The sequence below is a fragment of the Microchirus variegatus genome (assembly GCF_963457635.1).
Source record: "Microchirus variegatus genome assembly, chromosome: 23".
Classification (NCBI taxonomy): Eukaryota; Metazoa; Chordata; class Actinopteri; order Pleuronectiformes; family Soleidae; genus Microchirus; species Microchirus variegatus.
The window spans coordinates 10,847,997-10,866,728 of NC_139824.1; the positions used below are offsets into that span (position 1 = coordinate 10,847,997).

At 43.2% G+C, this 18,732-nt stretch overlaps 1 protein-coding gene across 1 annotated transcript in view; it reads right to left on the reverse strand.

The window, feature by feature from the left end:
- hhip (hedgehog interacting protein) overlaps nt 1-14,587 on the reverse strand; it is a gene marked incomplete at both ends in the record, with an annotated part of 50,031 nt that extends 35,444 nt beyond the window's left edge. The window contains 4 exon segments of the mRNA XM_083909372.1: nt 3,763-3,964; nt 5,275-5,419; nt 9,864-10,056; nt 14,267-14,587. Coding sequence (XP_083765498.1) covers nt 3,763-3,964; nt 5,275-5,419; nt 9,864-10,056; nt 14,267-14,587 — 861 coding nt within the window.
- Between the last annotated feature and the right edge of the window lie 4,145 nt (nt 14,588-18,732).

The window sequence follows — 18,732 nt, forward strand, 5'->3', positions numbered from 1 at the left end:
CATGCAGAAAAGTCATCACACAAGTCTTGCTCTTCAGGTAGTTCCATCTCAAATGAGTGAATAGTAATAGTAGCAGGATCTGATCTGGATACGTGTAGTGTGTGTTATTTTATTTCAATTTATTGTAAAGAGATCTTTATCGCTTCCATCTACAGACCCAGCACAGGCCACATGCAGACTCAAAAGAGATGACTATTTGCGAAGGAATGTACTTGAAGTACCAATGAGCATCAACAGAGGCCTGCATGATAAGCCACGGGGGGGGTTCTATAAATCTGAATATAAAGTGAAAAGTTGACAAATAAATCCAACCCCAAATGGCAACATTTCTAAGCACAAAAATGTACGAGTACGACTAGAAGTCAGATCATTGAAGTGAACATTTTTACAGCTGCGTGTTGAGGTGGTTGTGCAGTTTTATCTTTGGAAGACAAATTCACCGTCTCACCTACAGACGCATGGATCCAGGTTTCTGCAGTGACCCACGTTAACCAACATAAACCCATCACAGGGAGTGGGTTCAGAAACCACAGACTCATAGAGGCTGAGATTCAGGACCACCAATATCGACTTTACTCCTAATAATCACATCTCCTTCAGCAGAGTCATAAGACTCACGGAGATGCATCAGACTGTCTGTTATAACATGGTCTTTGCCCTCAACTGAGAGCTCGGCTTATGTTGCTGGTTATAGTGCTTGCCTGTTTCCTCTTGTAACATCTTCTCAGTGAATCTCTTGAGATATTACCTCTCCATCATTCAACAAACACCTGCCTCTGCATTCCACTTTTCCCTCCATGTCTCCTCTCTGGGGCTTCAGCTTTGGCCCTGACAACATCCAACATCACTGGAGTCATTCCATAGAAAGTGTGCTGACCCGGTCTGAGTGGCAGAGGCAGTGGCAGTGACACACACAATGCTATGATTTCCATTTCTGCAGGGACAGCTGTCTTTTTTTTAGTTCTGGAGGGAGAGAGAGCATGTGCTGGCTCGTGCATTGTTACCCTGAACTTTTTGATCCTTCCTCTTTGGCTCGTAGGGCATTTCGACAGCGAAATGCCATTCCACACAAGTTGGACTGGAGAAAGACAATGTCCATGGCACACACACACACACACACACACACACACCTCCTGTGTGATTGTCGAACCAACCAAGAATAAGATCTACAGTAATCCATCGGCTGAGGCAGTCAAAATAATTCACAATATATCAATGTATCTATTTTTCAGCATATCATGACACCATTAATCTGAGGCATAGTAAGGGGGGGGTTAGACGTCTGTAAGCCTGTCAGCTTTCATAAACAGACATTGATCTTCTCAGGAAAATAACGGTGAGATCAACATGCGTTTGACCCCCACCTCAGCTCCTAATCAGAGTAAATAGTGAGGATGAGTAAGGTTACTTATTTTAGTCGGTATGGGAGCAGCCGCAAGTCTCGGATGACACTGACAGTGCGGCGGCACAGACAGAAAGAACAACATGCTTTAATTAATTTGTTTTCACAGGGAAATATATGATTGGAGGCTAATACGTGAGCACAGCCAACATATGACATACATATTTTTTGGGAATGAGTCCAGTTTCATGCACATTTCATTAGGAACTGATAAACTCTGCTACATACATTAAGTTTGAGTGCTATCGTGTGACACAACCATATGTTTGTGAATGTACAGTGCTGCAGAGACCACTATGACAATCTGTGTGTGTGTGTGTGTGTTTGTGTGTAGTGGTGGTAGTGGTGGTGGTGGGGGGGACTGGAGAACACAGATTGAATTTCAGCAGAAGAACACCCACAGTGCAGCTCGGAGCCCACAACCACCGCAGCACAGCATTGTTTCTGTGCAATTCAGCTTAATTGGCACCAAGGGGGGGGGGGGGGGTGGTCCATGGAAGGAGGGGGATAGAAGAGCAAGAGGAAACGCAGAACATTACAATCAAAGCATGTGCATGTGGCTGATGATAAACCTGTTATCTGCCCCGTCTCCTGGGTGCCTGAGTTCCTCCCTTTGTATAAAGGCATCTCCATCCTGTTGATGCTGCCAGTAAACACCTCAGCCCTCCCCTGATCCTGTCCACCCGCTGTGGCTCGGAGCCAACATCATAGAATAGGACTCCCGGGGCCAGAGGGGGGGAACGAGACACATCTAATTGTCACGATGACTTTATCTACAACCAGTTTGGATCGAAGAGGATAAGATGAACAGAGCAAGGGACAGCGTCCTGCAAGTGGAAGTTGCACATTCAAATGCTCCGTTTGACTCCTCGTAAGCAAAGGGTCTCGTCATTGGAGGAGCAGGAGGCATGCACGGTAGATAAACTTCCTGTCTGGAAGTGTGCCTCCTAAACATCCCTGCCACCCCATCTCTCCGTGTCATCTAAACGATTCCTAAACAAATTTTCAAATTGAAAAGCTGAGATCCAGTAATGGATTCTGGATTTTTTAAAAATAAACATTAAGCTCGTGCTACTGCAGAGATTGCAACATCTTTGCAACTGCAATTTCCAGAGAGAATTAGAGGAGTTACAGTACATCATATTAAAAAAAACATATTACATAGTATTGCAGTATTTCCAAAGTCATAAATAAGATATTTTAAGAACCAACACCACACCAAAACACATAAATGAAAATCCACCTTCTCCATAACACAAGTGATGTAACAATTTCCAAAAATCTGAAACTGAGAAAGGATGTATTTTCGATTTGGCCTAGTTATCTTTCTTTCAAGGAGCTGCAAAACTAAATAAAAGTGGAAACTGGTTGTGATGTCACCCATAAAAACTTTTGTGATTTGACGAGTGCCACATTGACGTTTTGCGAGCAGAAATTCACAAACATCACCTACAAACATGCTACTTATTGTTGTCTATTTGCATTTAAATGGGAACATAATTTACAGAATTGACTTTTTGTATTGAAGACCTGAAACTTGTAATTGAGACCATTAACTTCTACAGAAAATGTTTACTGATGCTATAAATCAAGTGAGACACAGAAATGGAATTGTTTTTGTAACCAACAAAGTTGCCCCCTGGTGGCTGTTCAATATTACTTACTTCCTGTTTAGCTTCACCCATTCCCACCCCTATTATACAGTATATCTTCTAAGAGTGGACATCCTATCATGTAGGGGGGTCCAGCAGACAAGGCACATGTGACACCATTGCTATTTTGAGTCATAATCACAACAAATAGCTCCCTCCCATTATTTTACAGCAACAGAGCAAGAGAGGACAGGAAGATATACAAAATGTTTTGCTGAAGTGAATTAGGAGTTTAGACAAGGCTGTAATCTCATACTGGGACACAGTTGTTTAACTGTCATCCTGGGGCAGCGAGTTTGTCTCTGTTTAGAGTGTTGAGTAACTCACCAGTGATATTAGAACCCTTAAAAGGGACAATATGGGAAAGATTAAGAAAGCCATTAGCCCATCTTGTGAAAATTGGCAGAAAATTAGCAACGAGCACACTGTGTGCTGTACATACAGTTAATTAGCAGATAATAACAATGATTAGCTGCGATCAGATTTGATGAATGACCGCTGGTTTGGGTGTAATTACATAATTGAATGCTAATAGTGAGCAGGCACCCCTTTCAAGAGATTTGTCTTGGCCGGAGATGTTCCTCACACGTTTACATAGGTGCAAACAGTTGCTTTGTGAAGTGTTGAGGCTCTGCTGAATTCTTCCCCCCGACTCGAGAAAAAATGTATCACAAAAAAAAATTCAATTTCTTTTAAGCCTATTCCTACCTTCAGACCGCTCTGCACCAGCTTGTGAATGTCCAAGAAGGGCTCCTTGATTAGCTCAAGGTCATGGTTGAGTATCCTGACTGTTCCCTCTCTCTCCAGGACAAAGAGCCGCTGGGATCCATCCCCACAGTGCACCACGGCCACCGGCTGCCTCAGACCGCTCAACACCTCCTGGACACAGTAGCAGTTGTGTTTGTGTTTCCTGGGTAACAAGGAAGATAGAGAGGATCAGAGACAGACAGCGGTGGTGAATAATCCACTTACACTTGGGAAAGTGAAAAGAGCGTGGAGAAGTTCTAACTTTGTCTCATTTTCCAGTTTTCCCATTTGATGTCACTGAACCTTAGATGCGTGACCAGGCTATGATATTCATCAACAGATTAGTATATTTCAAGAACCCGTCTTTCCATCTGTATTCAAACATACAAGCTTTTGTTAGATATCTGACTCACTATCATTTATGATGCTTTTTCCATTATACAGTTCTAGCACTTCTCGGCTCGACTCAATTGAACTTGTTGTTTTTTGCTTTTCCATTAGGGATAGTACCTGGTACCTGGTGCCTTTTTTTAGTACGTGCTCTGGTGAGTTTTTCCAAGCGAGCTGAGCCGATACTAAAATGTGATGTCAACAGACTGCCGGCCACTGAAGTAATGAGTCGAGTAGAGCCGAGAAGAGCTAGAACTGTATTGTGGAAAAGTGCCATTCCCTGGGTAAACCTCTCAAGGCAGAATAAAAACCCTAGGAAGCCACAACTCTGTAACTAATGGAAGGTACAGTATATGACAGGATGTCAGCTTCTGGTTTTTAGGTGCAAATGCTACTTGACCTTCTTGCCTCAGGAAAAACATGATGATCGCTCTCCTCCAACAAAATAGACAAAAGGGCAAAGCCCTCTGTGATGTACGGACCTTTTGCACCGAGTAAATCGAACAAAATGATGCAGGATAAACATTTTCATAACGTGAGCAAGAAACTAAAGGATTAGACCCATATTGTTGTCAAAATTGACCAGTGAACCTCAGAACATATGACTCATGCTTCTGTTTCGCAGAACAATGAAATGAATTTCAACTTTTAAAGGTGCCATATGTAAGAATGTGGCCAAAAACAGTAACTACATACAAATTCAAAATACAGAGGTCTTTTAGGTTTCGTTTTCTGACGTAACTGGCAACCCGTGGTTGCTCGGCAGCTGAGACTCTACTGACTGCAATGATTGGTAGAAGGCGGTAGGTGGCGCCACATGCCAAAACATGATATTTTTTTTTAAGCAAATATTTTGTCTGTACTGTTGTTGTTGGTGAGTTCAGTTTGTTATATGAACATTATTCCTGAGTCTCTGTGACATATTAGGAGGATTTTACGGCCAGTTGATTTAGATTTATTACATAATGCACCTTTAAGAACTAATGAAACCTGAGAAAAAAAGTCAAACAATCAAAATAATTATACTCTGTTGCAATTAAATGATCAAATGTAATAAATGATGGTTACATTCAGACTACAAACCTGCTGATATCTTCTATTTTCTCATCTCCCAAGTAGTTGGAATCTTGGCCTTGTAGTTGCTTTCGTTGAAAATCTGGAAAGCATAGACTGGCATCTCTCCTCCCATAGTATTGGCAGAACTCGTCAACATCGGCTTGAAACAGTTCTAGCAAAACACAACAGATACAGACAGAGGAAACACAGAAACTCCGATGAACAGTCTCCTAATGCAGTTTTTATCATTGTGTATCATGTGTCTGCACCAATGTGTGTGTATTCACTTGCATGGCTAAAAGGGCGAATGCGAGAGTAGGACAGAGGGAAAGAGAAAGGATGTGATGTGTTGGTGTACTTGGGAAGGTTGAGCTCTGCTCGATGAGCCAAACCAAATCCTGGCTAGACTGGGCTAGAACAAGTGAAGAGAATGAAGTGCGCCAAACCAAATGGATCACAGATTTGAGACTGCGGTGAACTATGCCTCCTATGGAGAGGGGGAAAAGATTGCATTCCTAAAAATTGTGTTTACTCTGACAATAATTTTGATTTGTGAAATGATGCTCGTGCCATTTTCCTCATGAATTTGCGAGAAACAGCACTCTGAGGTTGTTTTTCCTTTTCCTTCCTTCAGCGATGAGGTTGCACTTGCTCCTATTGTACGAACCCTTTATTACATTAGATCTTCAGAGTGGGGTGTCAGCATACAGCAGCTGCATGGACTTGATTAATTCAAAAGGAAAAGGGAAACTCTGTCGGAAAATGCAGCAACATGTTGCCAGTGACAATAAGACTCATCAGGCGCAGTATTTTCTCTCTTTGGCACTGTGAATATACGTGTATCGGGTGGCTCACGGGTTTTCTTCGAAGGATGTTTTTTTTATGCACACAAAACAATTTACTCTATTCCCTCGAGACAGGGTTAGTTAGTTCCACAGGCCGTAGAGCATAATTGTGAAAGACAATATAAAAAACTAAGCGATCCTTCAATATAGTTGTGTTGACAAACCGTGCAAAATTGGGTCCTGAGTTTGCTGATCACATAATGACGAATGTAGTGGGAGATCGTCCGAATCAGATGAGTTTCTGGGGGATCCAGGAGAATCCCCATGTGGACATTCTCTTCAGATTGTATGTCTGACAGCATTTATTCAACAAACTTGAACATTAATGTTCCGAAATTACATAAGCCAGATGATCTCGGGGTTCAGTCAAACCAACACAAGTGAAATCATCGTCAACAACACAACTGCGCAGCGAATCAGAGAGGAAACGCAGTAAGACGGGGAAAACTCCCACAGCTAACAAAATGTAAAATGACAGTAGATGTGTTGCAATGCGTCGTCAGAAAGGTCAACAATGTTAAATCGAACTAAACGCTCCCTGCATTCTTAGCCGCTTTGTGACCACTCGCTCCGGCCTTTACACGAGTCTGACTGTTTTTCGCGTGATTGAGCAACACATGGACACAGCATGGGGGGAAATGAAGTAATCGACCAGTTAAATACGGCATGTAATTCCGAATAAACAAAAGCGTTTTCAGGGCGAAAAAGATATCCTTTGTTTTCACGAACAAACAAACGATAATACGATATGTCCAAACACTGACTGGCTGCGTTTTACTCATTAAGGAAAATGTGCCATCACATCATACCTTGTTTCCCCCTTTCGCCCTGTCGGTTTACCTAAAATGTTTCATTAACCAAAGTGATCCGCATAAACACGGGAGTCGGAGGTTCTCAAGCAGCACCTTTGTGACCTAAAAACAATCTTGACAATATTGTTTCCTTAAGTCAGTCACTCTGAAGGACAGAGGAGAGCAAATATACCAGTGATAAAAACACAAACAGGGGCTCTCCCTGTCCCTCCTTTCATCTCCTTCTCTTGCCACACACACCAACTGCACGGGGGCTGGCCACACCAAATAGTAGAGGTGATAGGATATCCCCTCGAACATCTAAACACAACATGAAGATCAAACACACACACACACATCTCTGGCTTTACCACCCACCCTCTTGTGTCTGCAGTTATCTTAACCATGCTGGTTGTGGACCTTGGGTGCAGGGAAAGGGGGGAGGAGGATATAAGGAAAGTAGGGTGCAGGGAAGGTGGGAGGACTCAAGGCAGTAAAACGTCTTAGGGCCAGGGGGAAGTTTGAGCATGACAGGTATGGATGATGTAAAGGCTACTGTTTCATTTTCAGTCTTTAAGGCTGACTTAATTCAATTTGCAGAGAATTAAGGACACGTTGTTCTGTTTGTGTGCGTGTGGTTACGTTGACATCAAGATTCACAAGTCTTTAAAGAATATATTTTCATTCTAACGTGTTTTTTTTTTTTTTGCATATGCAAACAAACAGGAAAACGGGAGAGAGAGCATGCAAAAGAAAAGACGGGGCTAAAAGCTGAAGGTGGAGGAGAGAGAGAAAGAGAGAGAGAAAGAGAGAGAGAGAGACAGAACTCTGTCCATATTCCTGGCTCCCCAGCGCTAAAGTTATACTTCCATCTGGTTATCTTCCAAGGCAACCTGGGTGGCCCACCCTAAGTACTTGACATCTTGATGCACTTCAGCAGTTTTACATACACACAACCTTTGTAGAAAAATAAATGTGTCATTCGTCACCACATATGCTGATCTGTGGAGGGCGGGCGGGGGGGTGAGCGGGGAGGAGCACGACAGTGAAGGGGGGGGGCGTTCTTCTCTGGATTCCTCTCCTGAGCTTTTTTGGTTTGAGTCTCTGAGCCCATATGTCTGTCAGCTTATGAAATTGTAATGTAATTCCAGTCTTCTTCTTCTTCTTCTTCCCTCTCTCTCCTCTCTGGAGTTCCAGTGTTGTACATGATAGGCCAGCCGGGGCCATTAGATGCAGACCTGGGTGGACTCAGGTGGAATGTATGCGTTTGATATATTTGACTTCAGCACACCCACCGTGTGGAAGCGGGTTGCAGGCAAAATGTGTTTGAAACTGTTTTTACGAATCTCAGCCGATCTAATCAGCTCCGTGGCGACAGAGATTGGAAGAAGACATGGCTTGAGGAGAAGAGACAGTCGAAAAAAAAGAGTGTTTGATCATGTTTGGTATGCACTCTGAAGACACAGGTACCTGTGATCTTGCATCCCTTCAAAAGAAATTCTTCTAAGGACCAGATGCTTTCGGGGGGGGGGGGGGAAATGATGGTTCCTATCATTTAACACTAACATATCCACAAGAATAACTGTTGTATTATTTTTTTTGTTCATGCTCTGTTGATCTGTCAAGGAGGTTGTCTGTTTTTTTTTTGCCTGTATTTGTCTGTCTGTGGCTCATGGATTAAACATTTGATTTTTGATTTAGATATGCTCTTATTGAGTTTGCATTTGAGGTTAGTGGCAGAGAATGAAACACAAGTTTTAAGTGTCATGTGTATGAGGAAGTTTGAGTGCTGGAGAGTCACGTCTACACCACAGCTACACTCTTAGAAATAAGGGTTCCAAAAGGGTCCTTCTACAAGGGCTGAGGTTCTACCTGGAACCATTTGCTTCTCAAAAACCCTTTCCCGAAGAACCATTTTGATCCAGAGAACCCTTTAAAACTCCTTTCCTGAATAAAGGGTTTTAAAAGGGTTCTTGGTGGAACCCTCCAAAAGGGCTCCAGGTGGAACCTTTATAAAAACGGCGCTCATTCTCTGCACATTCTCCGTGTGGTTGAATACACCGTTTCAAGGTAACGGGAGACGTGCGTGTGTGCGTGCACGTACCTCTATCTACCTTACACTCTTAGAAATAAGGGTTCCAAAAGGGTCCTTCTGAAGTTCTACGGGTTTTAAAAGGGTTCTTTTTGGAACCCTCCAAAAGGGTTCTCCTATCAGGACAAGCCGAAGAACCTTATATGGTTCTACTTAGCATTTTTATTTCTAAGAGTGTAGAGTGAGTTTGCACCCCTAAGAAAGAATCATCCCCAGGTTATAAAGTAGTTATGCTCAAGATAGTTTTTCTAATATATTACCTGCTTTTGTTATTACACCTGACAAGTTTTTGTTAACGCCTTCACCTTCAGGAAATGCCTCAAACCTGTTCAAAATGTAATCTCCTGAGTGCCATAAACTCATTTAGATTGAAACTGCATCATAAAAAAAAAAAAAGCACAAAATGTCTCTCTGCGGTTTGCAAGAAAAACTAAATTGCTGCATCAGTCTCCAGACTAATCAGCAAACTGGCTTCGTGCAAGCGAGGTTATTTTTTACTGATGCATTAAAAGTGCAACAGTAAAGCAGAGAGCAAGGCAAGCGCGTAAGCAAACGGCTGAGACGAGCTCAGCAACAAATGGAGGTGAGGTCAGATGAGGTAAGAGTTGGATAAATAAATATTCACAGACCAGACTACTGACGCACCAAAAATCCAGTCCAAAAATCTGCCACTCGGACATGTGCGGCCTGAGTCTCAATGAGAAATGAGGACTGGTGTGAATTTTTAATTCATCACAATCAGAGGTGGCACTGAGTCCAAAACACTATACACTACGTCTACTATCACTCTCTTCATGTGTATATGTTTGATTGTATATATCGCCAGGTAACAGCACGGGAGGTGTAATTAACGTCACATCCCCCGATTATTATTATCTGTGTAATTACCTGGTATGTGTCCCCTGCAGGTGTAGTAGAACTCGCGGCAGAAGTCCTGGCAGAGCTGCGGCAGGTCTGGCTCCCTGTGTGGCATCTTATCCGTGTCCGAGGAGTGGAACAACACCTGGGCGTTGGGGGAGCAGCGAGCGCACTTGATCTCCTCCAGGAGACGTCCACATTCTGTGTTGTTGGTGGAGAAAATCTGGAGACCACACGCAACGAGGGCTGATTATTAAAATGGGTGGACTGTTAACTTTTTACCTCAAACACAAGGCGTCATTTGGAAATATTAGCATTACACTACGAAGGAAGGGAACTTTGGTTTGGAGGGGGGTGTTTTCAAACATTTGTTTTATTACATTCCTTAACAACCTGATTCTCTCCAACAAAGTGTTTTATAGGCAGCTATAATGTCAGTCGCTGAGTATTTACACGGTAAATCTGGTATAATGTGCAACATTAATGGTTTCAATTAAATGTTTGCATTGTTCCAACTAATAAAAAACAGATGCTTTCGCACTTTCTAGGCCTCACCAGACTTTTCCGTTTAACGGCTCGAACTTAGCCAATCGCGCACCAGGTACCACACAGACGGAGAGGACTTCAGCGCAACACAAAAACGACTCTCACAGACAGAACAGCAGCAACATTTCGGAAAGCACTGCATGTTCACAACACCCTGTTACTATAATGTGACATAACTTTTCTACTGTCCAACACCTTATGTCACACTTCATAACAAACAGTTTGCTTATATTCTTCATTATCTTGACAAGCAGTTGCATTGGCATATTTAAAGGTGCCATATGTAAGAATGTGGCCAAAAACAGTTACTACATTCAAATTCAAAATACAGAGGTCTTTTAGGTTGCGTTTTTTGACGTAACTGGCAACCCGTTGGTTGCTCGGCAGCTGAGACTCTACTGACTGCAATGATTGGTAGACGGTGCCACATGCCAAAACATGATTTCAAAACATAAACATGATTTGCAGTCTGCAAAAAAAATGTTTTAATGCAAACATCTTGGCTGTACTGTTGTTGTTGGTGAGTTCAGTTATATAAACATTATTCCTGAGTCTCTGTGACATATTAGGAGGATTTTATGGCCAGTTGCTTTAGATTTATTACATAATGCACCTTTAACAATGTAATTGGTTCGTATTGTGTTGAACCATGTAGCGTCATCATCTAGAGTGAAGCATGAGGAACAAACCACCATTAATTCTGCGAAAGCATTTCAAGTCTTTACAGGTAGGATGTCATCTGTTCTCATTGAAACACTTACTTGGAATCCACATCATGTCATTACAGCATATCTGCTATGTTCTCCACATCATTCTATTCACTCTGTTCACCTGACAAAATACCGAAACAAAGACGCCTCGTTCGCTCTTTCGGCTGAACAGCTGAAGTAAAAATGACGATTCCCATGTCTGACAGATCTCAGGGCATGAAATGAATGAAGCCCAAATACAAGCCGCGGAGGCCGACTTGGGATCATTACACGAAAGTACACAAAGAGTTAATCCAAAAGAAATTAGCAGGATTATTTACATAACAAATTAGCTGTAATAAAACACAATGTAATCTGTTTTAGGTCAAGAGTTGTGCAGCATGGGCAGTCGGGCAGTCAGGCAGGCTGGCTGGTAGTGCTTTGCTCTGTGTGAGGTCCGTGTGTAAACACCAATTTAGAGATAGACAGACACATCATTCCCACTCTGGCATCAACAAATTAGCAGTCTGTCGAAGTCAATTACACCAGCGGACCCAAGGCCAACATATGGACAACTTACACTTTGCTCTGATTGTAGAACAAACTGGGACCGAGTAAAAGTTGAAGTTGCACAGACCTGTGTTTACTCAACAGGTGGCAGAACCTCTGGCTAAAAAACCCTGAGCGTCTACTTGTTAATATAACTGACATCAATCAAAAGAGACAGCGTAAAGAAGGACAGAACTGAGGAGTTTCCATCCATAAAGCCCAAATCAAAACGTATAATTGCGTTACATTTGATCAAACTAACAAAAGGGAGCTCCCGGCTGGCTTCGACCCTGTGTGCTGTGTTTTTCTTTCTCCATGCCCTACACACTCATGGCACATGTAGTGTTGTGGGCATGCCTGCCCTCCTGCTCTAAATTGCCCATTGATTCTGTGTGCCATGGGCTGGCATGGCGGCACACAGAATGGAGAGTAGCATTTGTGTTCACTCAGCCATGCCCTGTGTCCATATGCTGCTGGGACGGGCTCCAACGTTGCCATCATCCAAACCTGAACAAGTAGACCTTTGTTTGTTGTCTTTTTTTTTGCTTAATCCCGGCGAGCATGTTCCTCAAACGTGGGGAGAAAGTGGCAATGAGGCTCAGCTGTTGTGCTTTTGCTAAGGTAACGCAGGTCAACTACTAAACCATAAGGAGAAACATGGAGACCTAAATGGCATAAGCAAATTAAAATGTCATTGATGGACTCATACCCAGGACACATCAGATGCTGATTTTCATTCAAATGTTTAGCAGTTTTTGACGATGTAGCTGTTGATACATGGGTTTTATTGTTGCTTCCATTTAATATTTGTCAAGTAATACACATGCACGTCTTCCAATCTGCCATTTCCGCTATTTTTCCGTAGCAGTGAATATTTCCCTTTTCACCACTTCATGCAGAAGCTGCAGTCACAATTCCCGGCAAGTGTTTTCTAAAACATCATATTTTATTCGCTGAATATCTAGCAATTAAGCTTTTATGCTATAGTTGAGGTTCCATTTGGGTTTTTCCATTAATGCACACATGAAAACAGGCGGATGGTTACTTAGGGGAAGACGTGCACCTTTTCATGCCTGATGCAAAAACTGATATTCCAACAACTACGACTTAGTCGTTATCAGACAAACTGGATGGATACAGCTTCATAAGAAAGAAAAGCCTTTACGTGATCGCGTCTTTCTCAATGGCTTTTGTCAGCAAAATATCAGTGACAAAACACACGAATGCAGAATGCCACGTTTGATAAAAATCACTTGTCTTTAAATCGCAAGAAATCTGTGACACACTGCAGACCTCATATGGGTAGAGAGACTGGGGGTTGGTGGTGGTGGTGGATGGGGGGGGTTTGAGCACTACTGCAGGCAACACTAAAGCCTCAACAAAGCACTTGTCCTCAGGGAATAGGTGTAAGTTAGTTGGCAGGAGGATATAGTGAAGGACACACACCCTCTCAAAGGCATTCACACTTGGACAGGGGGTGATGAGTGTGTGTGTGTGTGTGTGTGTGTGTGTGTGTGGGGGGGGGGGGGGGGGGGGGGGGGTTGATGTTCTCCAGCTTCTCCCATTAGCGAAACCAACAAACACAATGGTGTTGTTGTTATTCTTTTGCCATAATCAGAAAGGGCTCCGTGTGTGGGCAGTGTAGTGGGGAGGAGGAGAAGTCGAGTTTGTCCCACTCACTTTCACCCCCCGCTTTTATTTGCATGACTTGAGCAAATTAAATGATGCAATATGGCTTCTTTTTTTTTTTTTTTGTGAGATACCACCCAGCAGCCACTGAATGATCAGAGGAGCTGGTTTAACATGAGAATGGCCCGGTGAGGATCCAACGGAATCCGCAACAAGTTTGACACATACAGTCGTTTATTGTGTTGTTGTTTTTTCTCCTCCTTCCTGTCTTTTAACTCCGAGCAGAGGCTTCAACCCTGATCGTACACGACAATTTAACACTCGATGATATCAAATCTCCAGAGAAGCTCAAGTTAGAGACGTTTTCCTCCTTTAGCGAACAGATTCCCCTATCCCAAAAACGAAAATCAGCTCGCAGTTCAAAATAAAAAAAAGCGACACAACCGAGTTTCCTACTTTTATAGATAGAACTCATTTCTCCTGACACTTGTGGCGGAGTGTAGTGAGACTTACTATAATCGGAGAGTGATTACCATGGTAACGCTGAAGCGCACGGGACACGCCGCGCGTAAAGCCCGTGCGTAAAGTGGGCACTTCGATAAACCATAGAGCTTAACTTTTATGGCACAAACGGAAAAATCAACACGCATTAAAACATGAACGTACAGAAGAATATTAAGGTCATATTAAACACTTTAGACAGTGAAACTCATGACCCTGGAATAAATTGAGCGAACCTACAGTATCCGCGCAGCCACTTACATCTGGATACGCACATACAGATACAGTATTTCCCTGTAACACGTGTTTTCCAGGGTACAATCAGAGGAATGCAACACAGCCCGGGGCCATATTTACCCCCCTCCTGGTCATCACCAAATCCACTCACCCAGAATGACAATACACACGGGGCTGTAAATGCAACCCCATAAAGGGGACTTAGCAGTTGAAAAACACAGCATCTTCCTTTCAAAAAAAAGAGAGGAAAACCATTGTGCTGGGTGAACATGATGAACTCACCCTGGCGTCCCTGCGGTGCAGGATCTGATAGGCGGCTCTCCTGGTGGGACAGCAGGACACACGGGGGTACAACCTGTGGCAAACATCTGCGCTGCTGCTGCTGGAGCCGCCGCCGCCGCCGCCGCTCCCGCCGCTGCTGCTGCTGCCACTGCCGTCAAGCAGCACTTTTCTCTCCCTCTTCTTGAGCCGCTTGGGCAAGCTTCCGTCGTAACATCGTCTCCTCCTGGGGCCAATTTCTCCTCGCTCCCCGAACTTTGCGTCCCCACATTCCCACACGTTGACCGCGATGGCCAGGACGAGCACGAATTGCAAATGCTTCATAGTTTGTGGATGTGTTTATGTATAAAAATCATAAAAAATAAATCAGCAAAAAAAAAAAAAACACACAAAAACCCCCTCACAAAAAATATGCTCTTCTTTTCTCCAAAACCTTGTAATATATGCAATTATTTTTTCTTTAATGTGTGCAAAAGCACAGCAATAAGTGCAAATGTGCAGTTTTTCAGAGCAGGTGTCCTTAACTGAAAATCACTACTATAAAAAAAATGTGGTTAAAATAAATTAAAGTTGATTCAGATTATGGAGTGAAAAAAAAATTAAAGCCAAACAATAACACAAATGGTCCTGAAACACTCAAAAAGTTAACAAAAAAAAGAAGAAAAACACTGTGTATACTGCAAACAAAACAAAAAAAAAGAGAGAGAAAGAGACCCGTGACGTAGATGTAATTCCTTTGGCGCACAGCGCGGCGGTTTGCGCATCAAAACATATAAGAAAATAAAAAGTTGCCTCTCACTTAAGTCCTCAGAGTCGCTCACATGTTTTCCCGTGCTCTTTCCTCCTTCTTTTTAACCAGCGCGCGAGAAGAGGAGCGAGCACGGTGACGTATGAGTACCGCGGGAGCGCGCGCCCGTGGCCGCAGTCGCGTCCACGTCGAGGTAAGCGATTACCTGGCAAAGCCTGCAGAGAGAGAGAGAGAGAGAGAGAGAGAGAGAGAGAGAGAGGGAGAGGCTGAACAGGGAAAAGCCATGACTGTGTTGATATACTGGGAGGAAGAAAAAAAAAATCTTCTTCACTCTGAAATTGAGGATGTAAACAAACAGTTATGTTGATGGTAACTGCAAATAACAACAGTAGCCCATGGAAACTTTTGCTTTCAGGACCAAGTGTGGTCGTCTGTTCTGCTGCTGCTGTAGTTTGAGGTTTGATGTACATCCTGTGATCGTCCTGTGCAACTTAAAGAGTGGAAGTAGTTACTGTTGCAAACCAGCCTCCTCTGACCCCTGGCATCACCAAGGTATTTTCACACAGAGCACAACTTGATTTTCTTCTCTTTTTCAGATATTTTTCAAGATGGTTGTGTGTGAAAATCCCTGTAAATCTGGAGTATCTGAACTACTCAGATGAGCCGATCTGGCAACAAAGTCACCCATGTCACCTTTCTTCCACATTTTGATGCTCTGTGGATCATCTTGTCCATGTTTACATGCCAAAATGCAATGAGTTGCTGCTTGGTTCGATATCAAGCAGTCCAACAGGCGTACCTATTAAAGTGGCCAGTGAGTGTATGTGCATGAAAAGTATCCCATGCATGGAAAAACATGGAAAAAAACATCCATGTTTATAAACAAACACAGGGAAAACCCCTTTGGCTTTGTTTCCCCAAATGCTTCAATCATGTAAATCCTTACAGATATTATATTATAAAACTGGCACCATCATCAATTTTTTTCCCCCCCGACACACACCGGCGTTGAGCGTCTTTATTTGACGACTGATAAATAAACAAACAAACAATGACAAACTATTTCTCATTCTCCCCTGACGGACACGTCGCTTGATAGCGATCTTAAAGGGAATGTCCAACAATTAACAAGGAAACAACAACCACCACTGCCCCCCGGGGCTTTTTTTTTTTTTTTTTTTTTTTTGGATACTCAGGAAAATCTGAAATCAGTTACAATGTTAGCGGCACCTGTTCTTACTTGGGGGTCTCCGGCACTCACCACAGCCCCGGCGTAGCTTATCTACAGGAATCTGGAGCGGGTGGAATCCAGGAGGGGTTGGTTTTGATTGTGGGCAATTATGGAAATGACTGTGTGCTATGAAGCCATGGCAGACGCTGCCAGATCTGACCCACCCCCCCCTCCCCACCCTCTACATTCCTTACGTTACCCGACTGAAGACATTCAGGACCAAGTATAGCCAAAGTGCTACTGTGGTACAGTGTGTTGTGAAAGGAGGGAAGAAGCAGGACCATGTGCAGAGAAGGAATCTTCCGCCGCCGCCACCAACACTTGAGCTCCGAGCAGAGAGAAGGAATAGAACTGGTGTTGTCGAAACAGTGTGAACACATGTGGGATGCAGCTGTGGAGTCGAGGAGAGAACATCTGCTCGGATAGATAGACCATTAGAGGGAATTGCAGTCGAACAGACCGAAGCTGACATAGTGAAGCACAAACACAGAGCAGACACACACACACACGTACACATAAAGAAATAACAAAAACGACAATAAACATTTATTTACTCAATATATTTTAGCTTCTTTGGCTTCGTAGGATGAGGTTGTGTAACTCCGAATTGATCTAAATAAAATGTAATTCCCAGAAAAGGAAAACCATAAGCGTTGCCCGTTTCTTTTTCTGCACGGTCAGTGGGGAAATTTCTATGCACTCAGCGTCTGACCCTGTGAGAGGATATCCCAGAGGATGATGGTTAGGTTTTTGTGTGACCACATAAGGATCAACAACATGAGTCTGGAGGTCTGAGAGCCCTCGCTGCTGCCTCCGCTGTTTTCCCAAACGGAGATGTTCAAAGCCGACTCTGCTCTCCAAGTCGTTCCGTTTCTGTTATTGTTTATTTCGTGACAACGCTGCAATCATGTGCATACGCAACAAGACTGATGACAGAACTCTTTCATTTTGTTTTTAGGCTTTTTTTTCTTTTCCATTACAAAACCACTACCTCACACCTCACCTAAATATGTCCCTGAGTGTTTTATTTATTTATTTATTATACAGTGTATATTAATGAACATCCGCGGTAAATTTCAAGACGTAAACCTATGAATCACAGCAAGGATGCTTATTTAATTGTCTCAAGACAGGTACAGAAAGCAACAGTAGGCCAACACAAGTACACAAAACAGATTAACTACACAAATACAAAGAAGCGTATTTGTCTGACGCCTGGGTTTTGTCATCCATCCATTTCCTGTACACTCCGGAACAACCTGCCGACTGAGCAAGACCCATGTAGCGCACGTAACAGTCCAGGTCCCTGTTCTATTGTGTTTGGTCAAAGGAGACAAGAGTTAGACAGTCGCCACGGAAACCAGCTTGAGATGAAGTGAGGAGGTCCGCTGGTACCCGCACATGTACAACTTTTAAAGAACTACAAGGACATACAAAAGAGGGCAACCTCCTGCACGCTTAGAAATAAAAGTAGCGAACCATATAAGGTTCTTCGGATTGTCCTCATAGGAGAACCCTTTTTGGCTCCAGGTAGAACTTTTTATAAATGTTCCACTTGGAACCCTTTTGGAGGGTTCCACCAAGAACCCTTTAAAAACCCTTTGGAAATGGGTTTTAAAGGGTTCTCTGGATCAAAATGGTTCTTATTGGAACCATTAGTGTTACCAAGAACCCTTGAAAAACCCTTTCTTCGGGAAAGGATTTTTTCAGAAGCAAATGGTTCCAGGTAGAACCTCAGCACCTTGTAGAAGGACCCTTTTGGAACCCTTATTTCTAAGAGTGTTTTACGTCACCGCCACTGGAATGGAATGGGCAGATTGAGTAAGCAAGTGCAGAGATATGAACAGAACCGTGGGTACACAAGCAGACAGGTGAAGTGGATCTCGGCGGAACGCGGTAAGTATGACCCAGCCTTTATAGATGTTGCTATGCAAACTTCGTTGCTCTTGAAGCCGACGAGTGCCACCATCACACGCACAAAAAAAGGATTTGTTATGAAATACCTGCAAATTAAATGCAGCTGTATTTATACTTGGTGCAACGGGTACGGTTGTGATTAACAAGTGATCATGGGCTGTCACAGTGAAATCAGATCCCCTTCTTGACGTGTTAAAATGCATTAGAGTGTGCTATATTACCTGTTTTTGCGTGCATATATATTGTAGTAGTGATCTACATACATAGTTCTAAAATATGGATTAACCTCCTGCAGCACCATGCACATGGTAAGTGTATCCAGCGCAGAAATGTATGGTCATCGCAGCCAAACTAGTCACTTCCCCAGTGCCAAAATCACACACATTATGCCATTCTTCTCTAACATGAAATCATTAATGTCAGCTCGCTGCTAACAGCTGTTCAACCATGTGTGTACTTTTCTTTCATGGCATCCATCCCTGACCTTGCAGCACACAGCAGCATTGTGTTACTCTCACACCTTCTTTAATGGCCCAGCGTTGGCAATTGTACGGCCCCGAGGCACACGGAGCT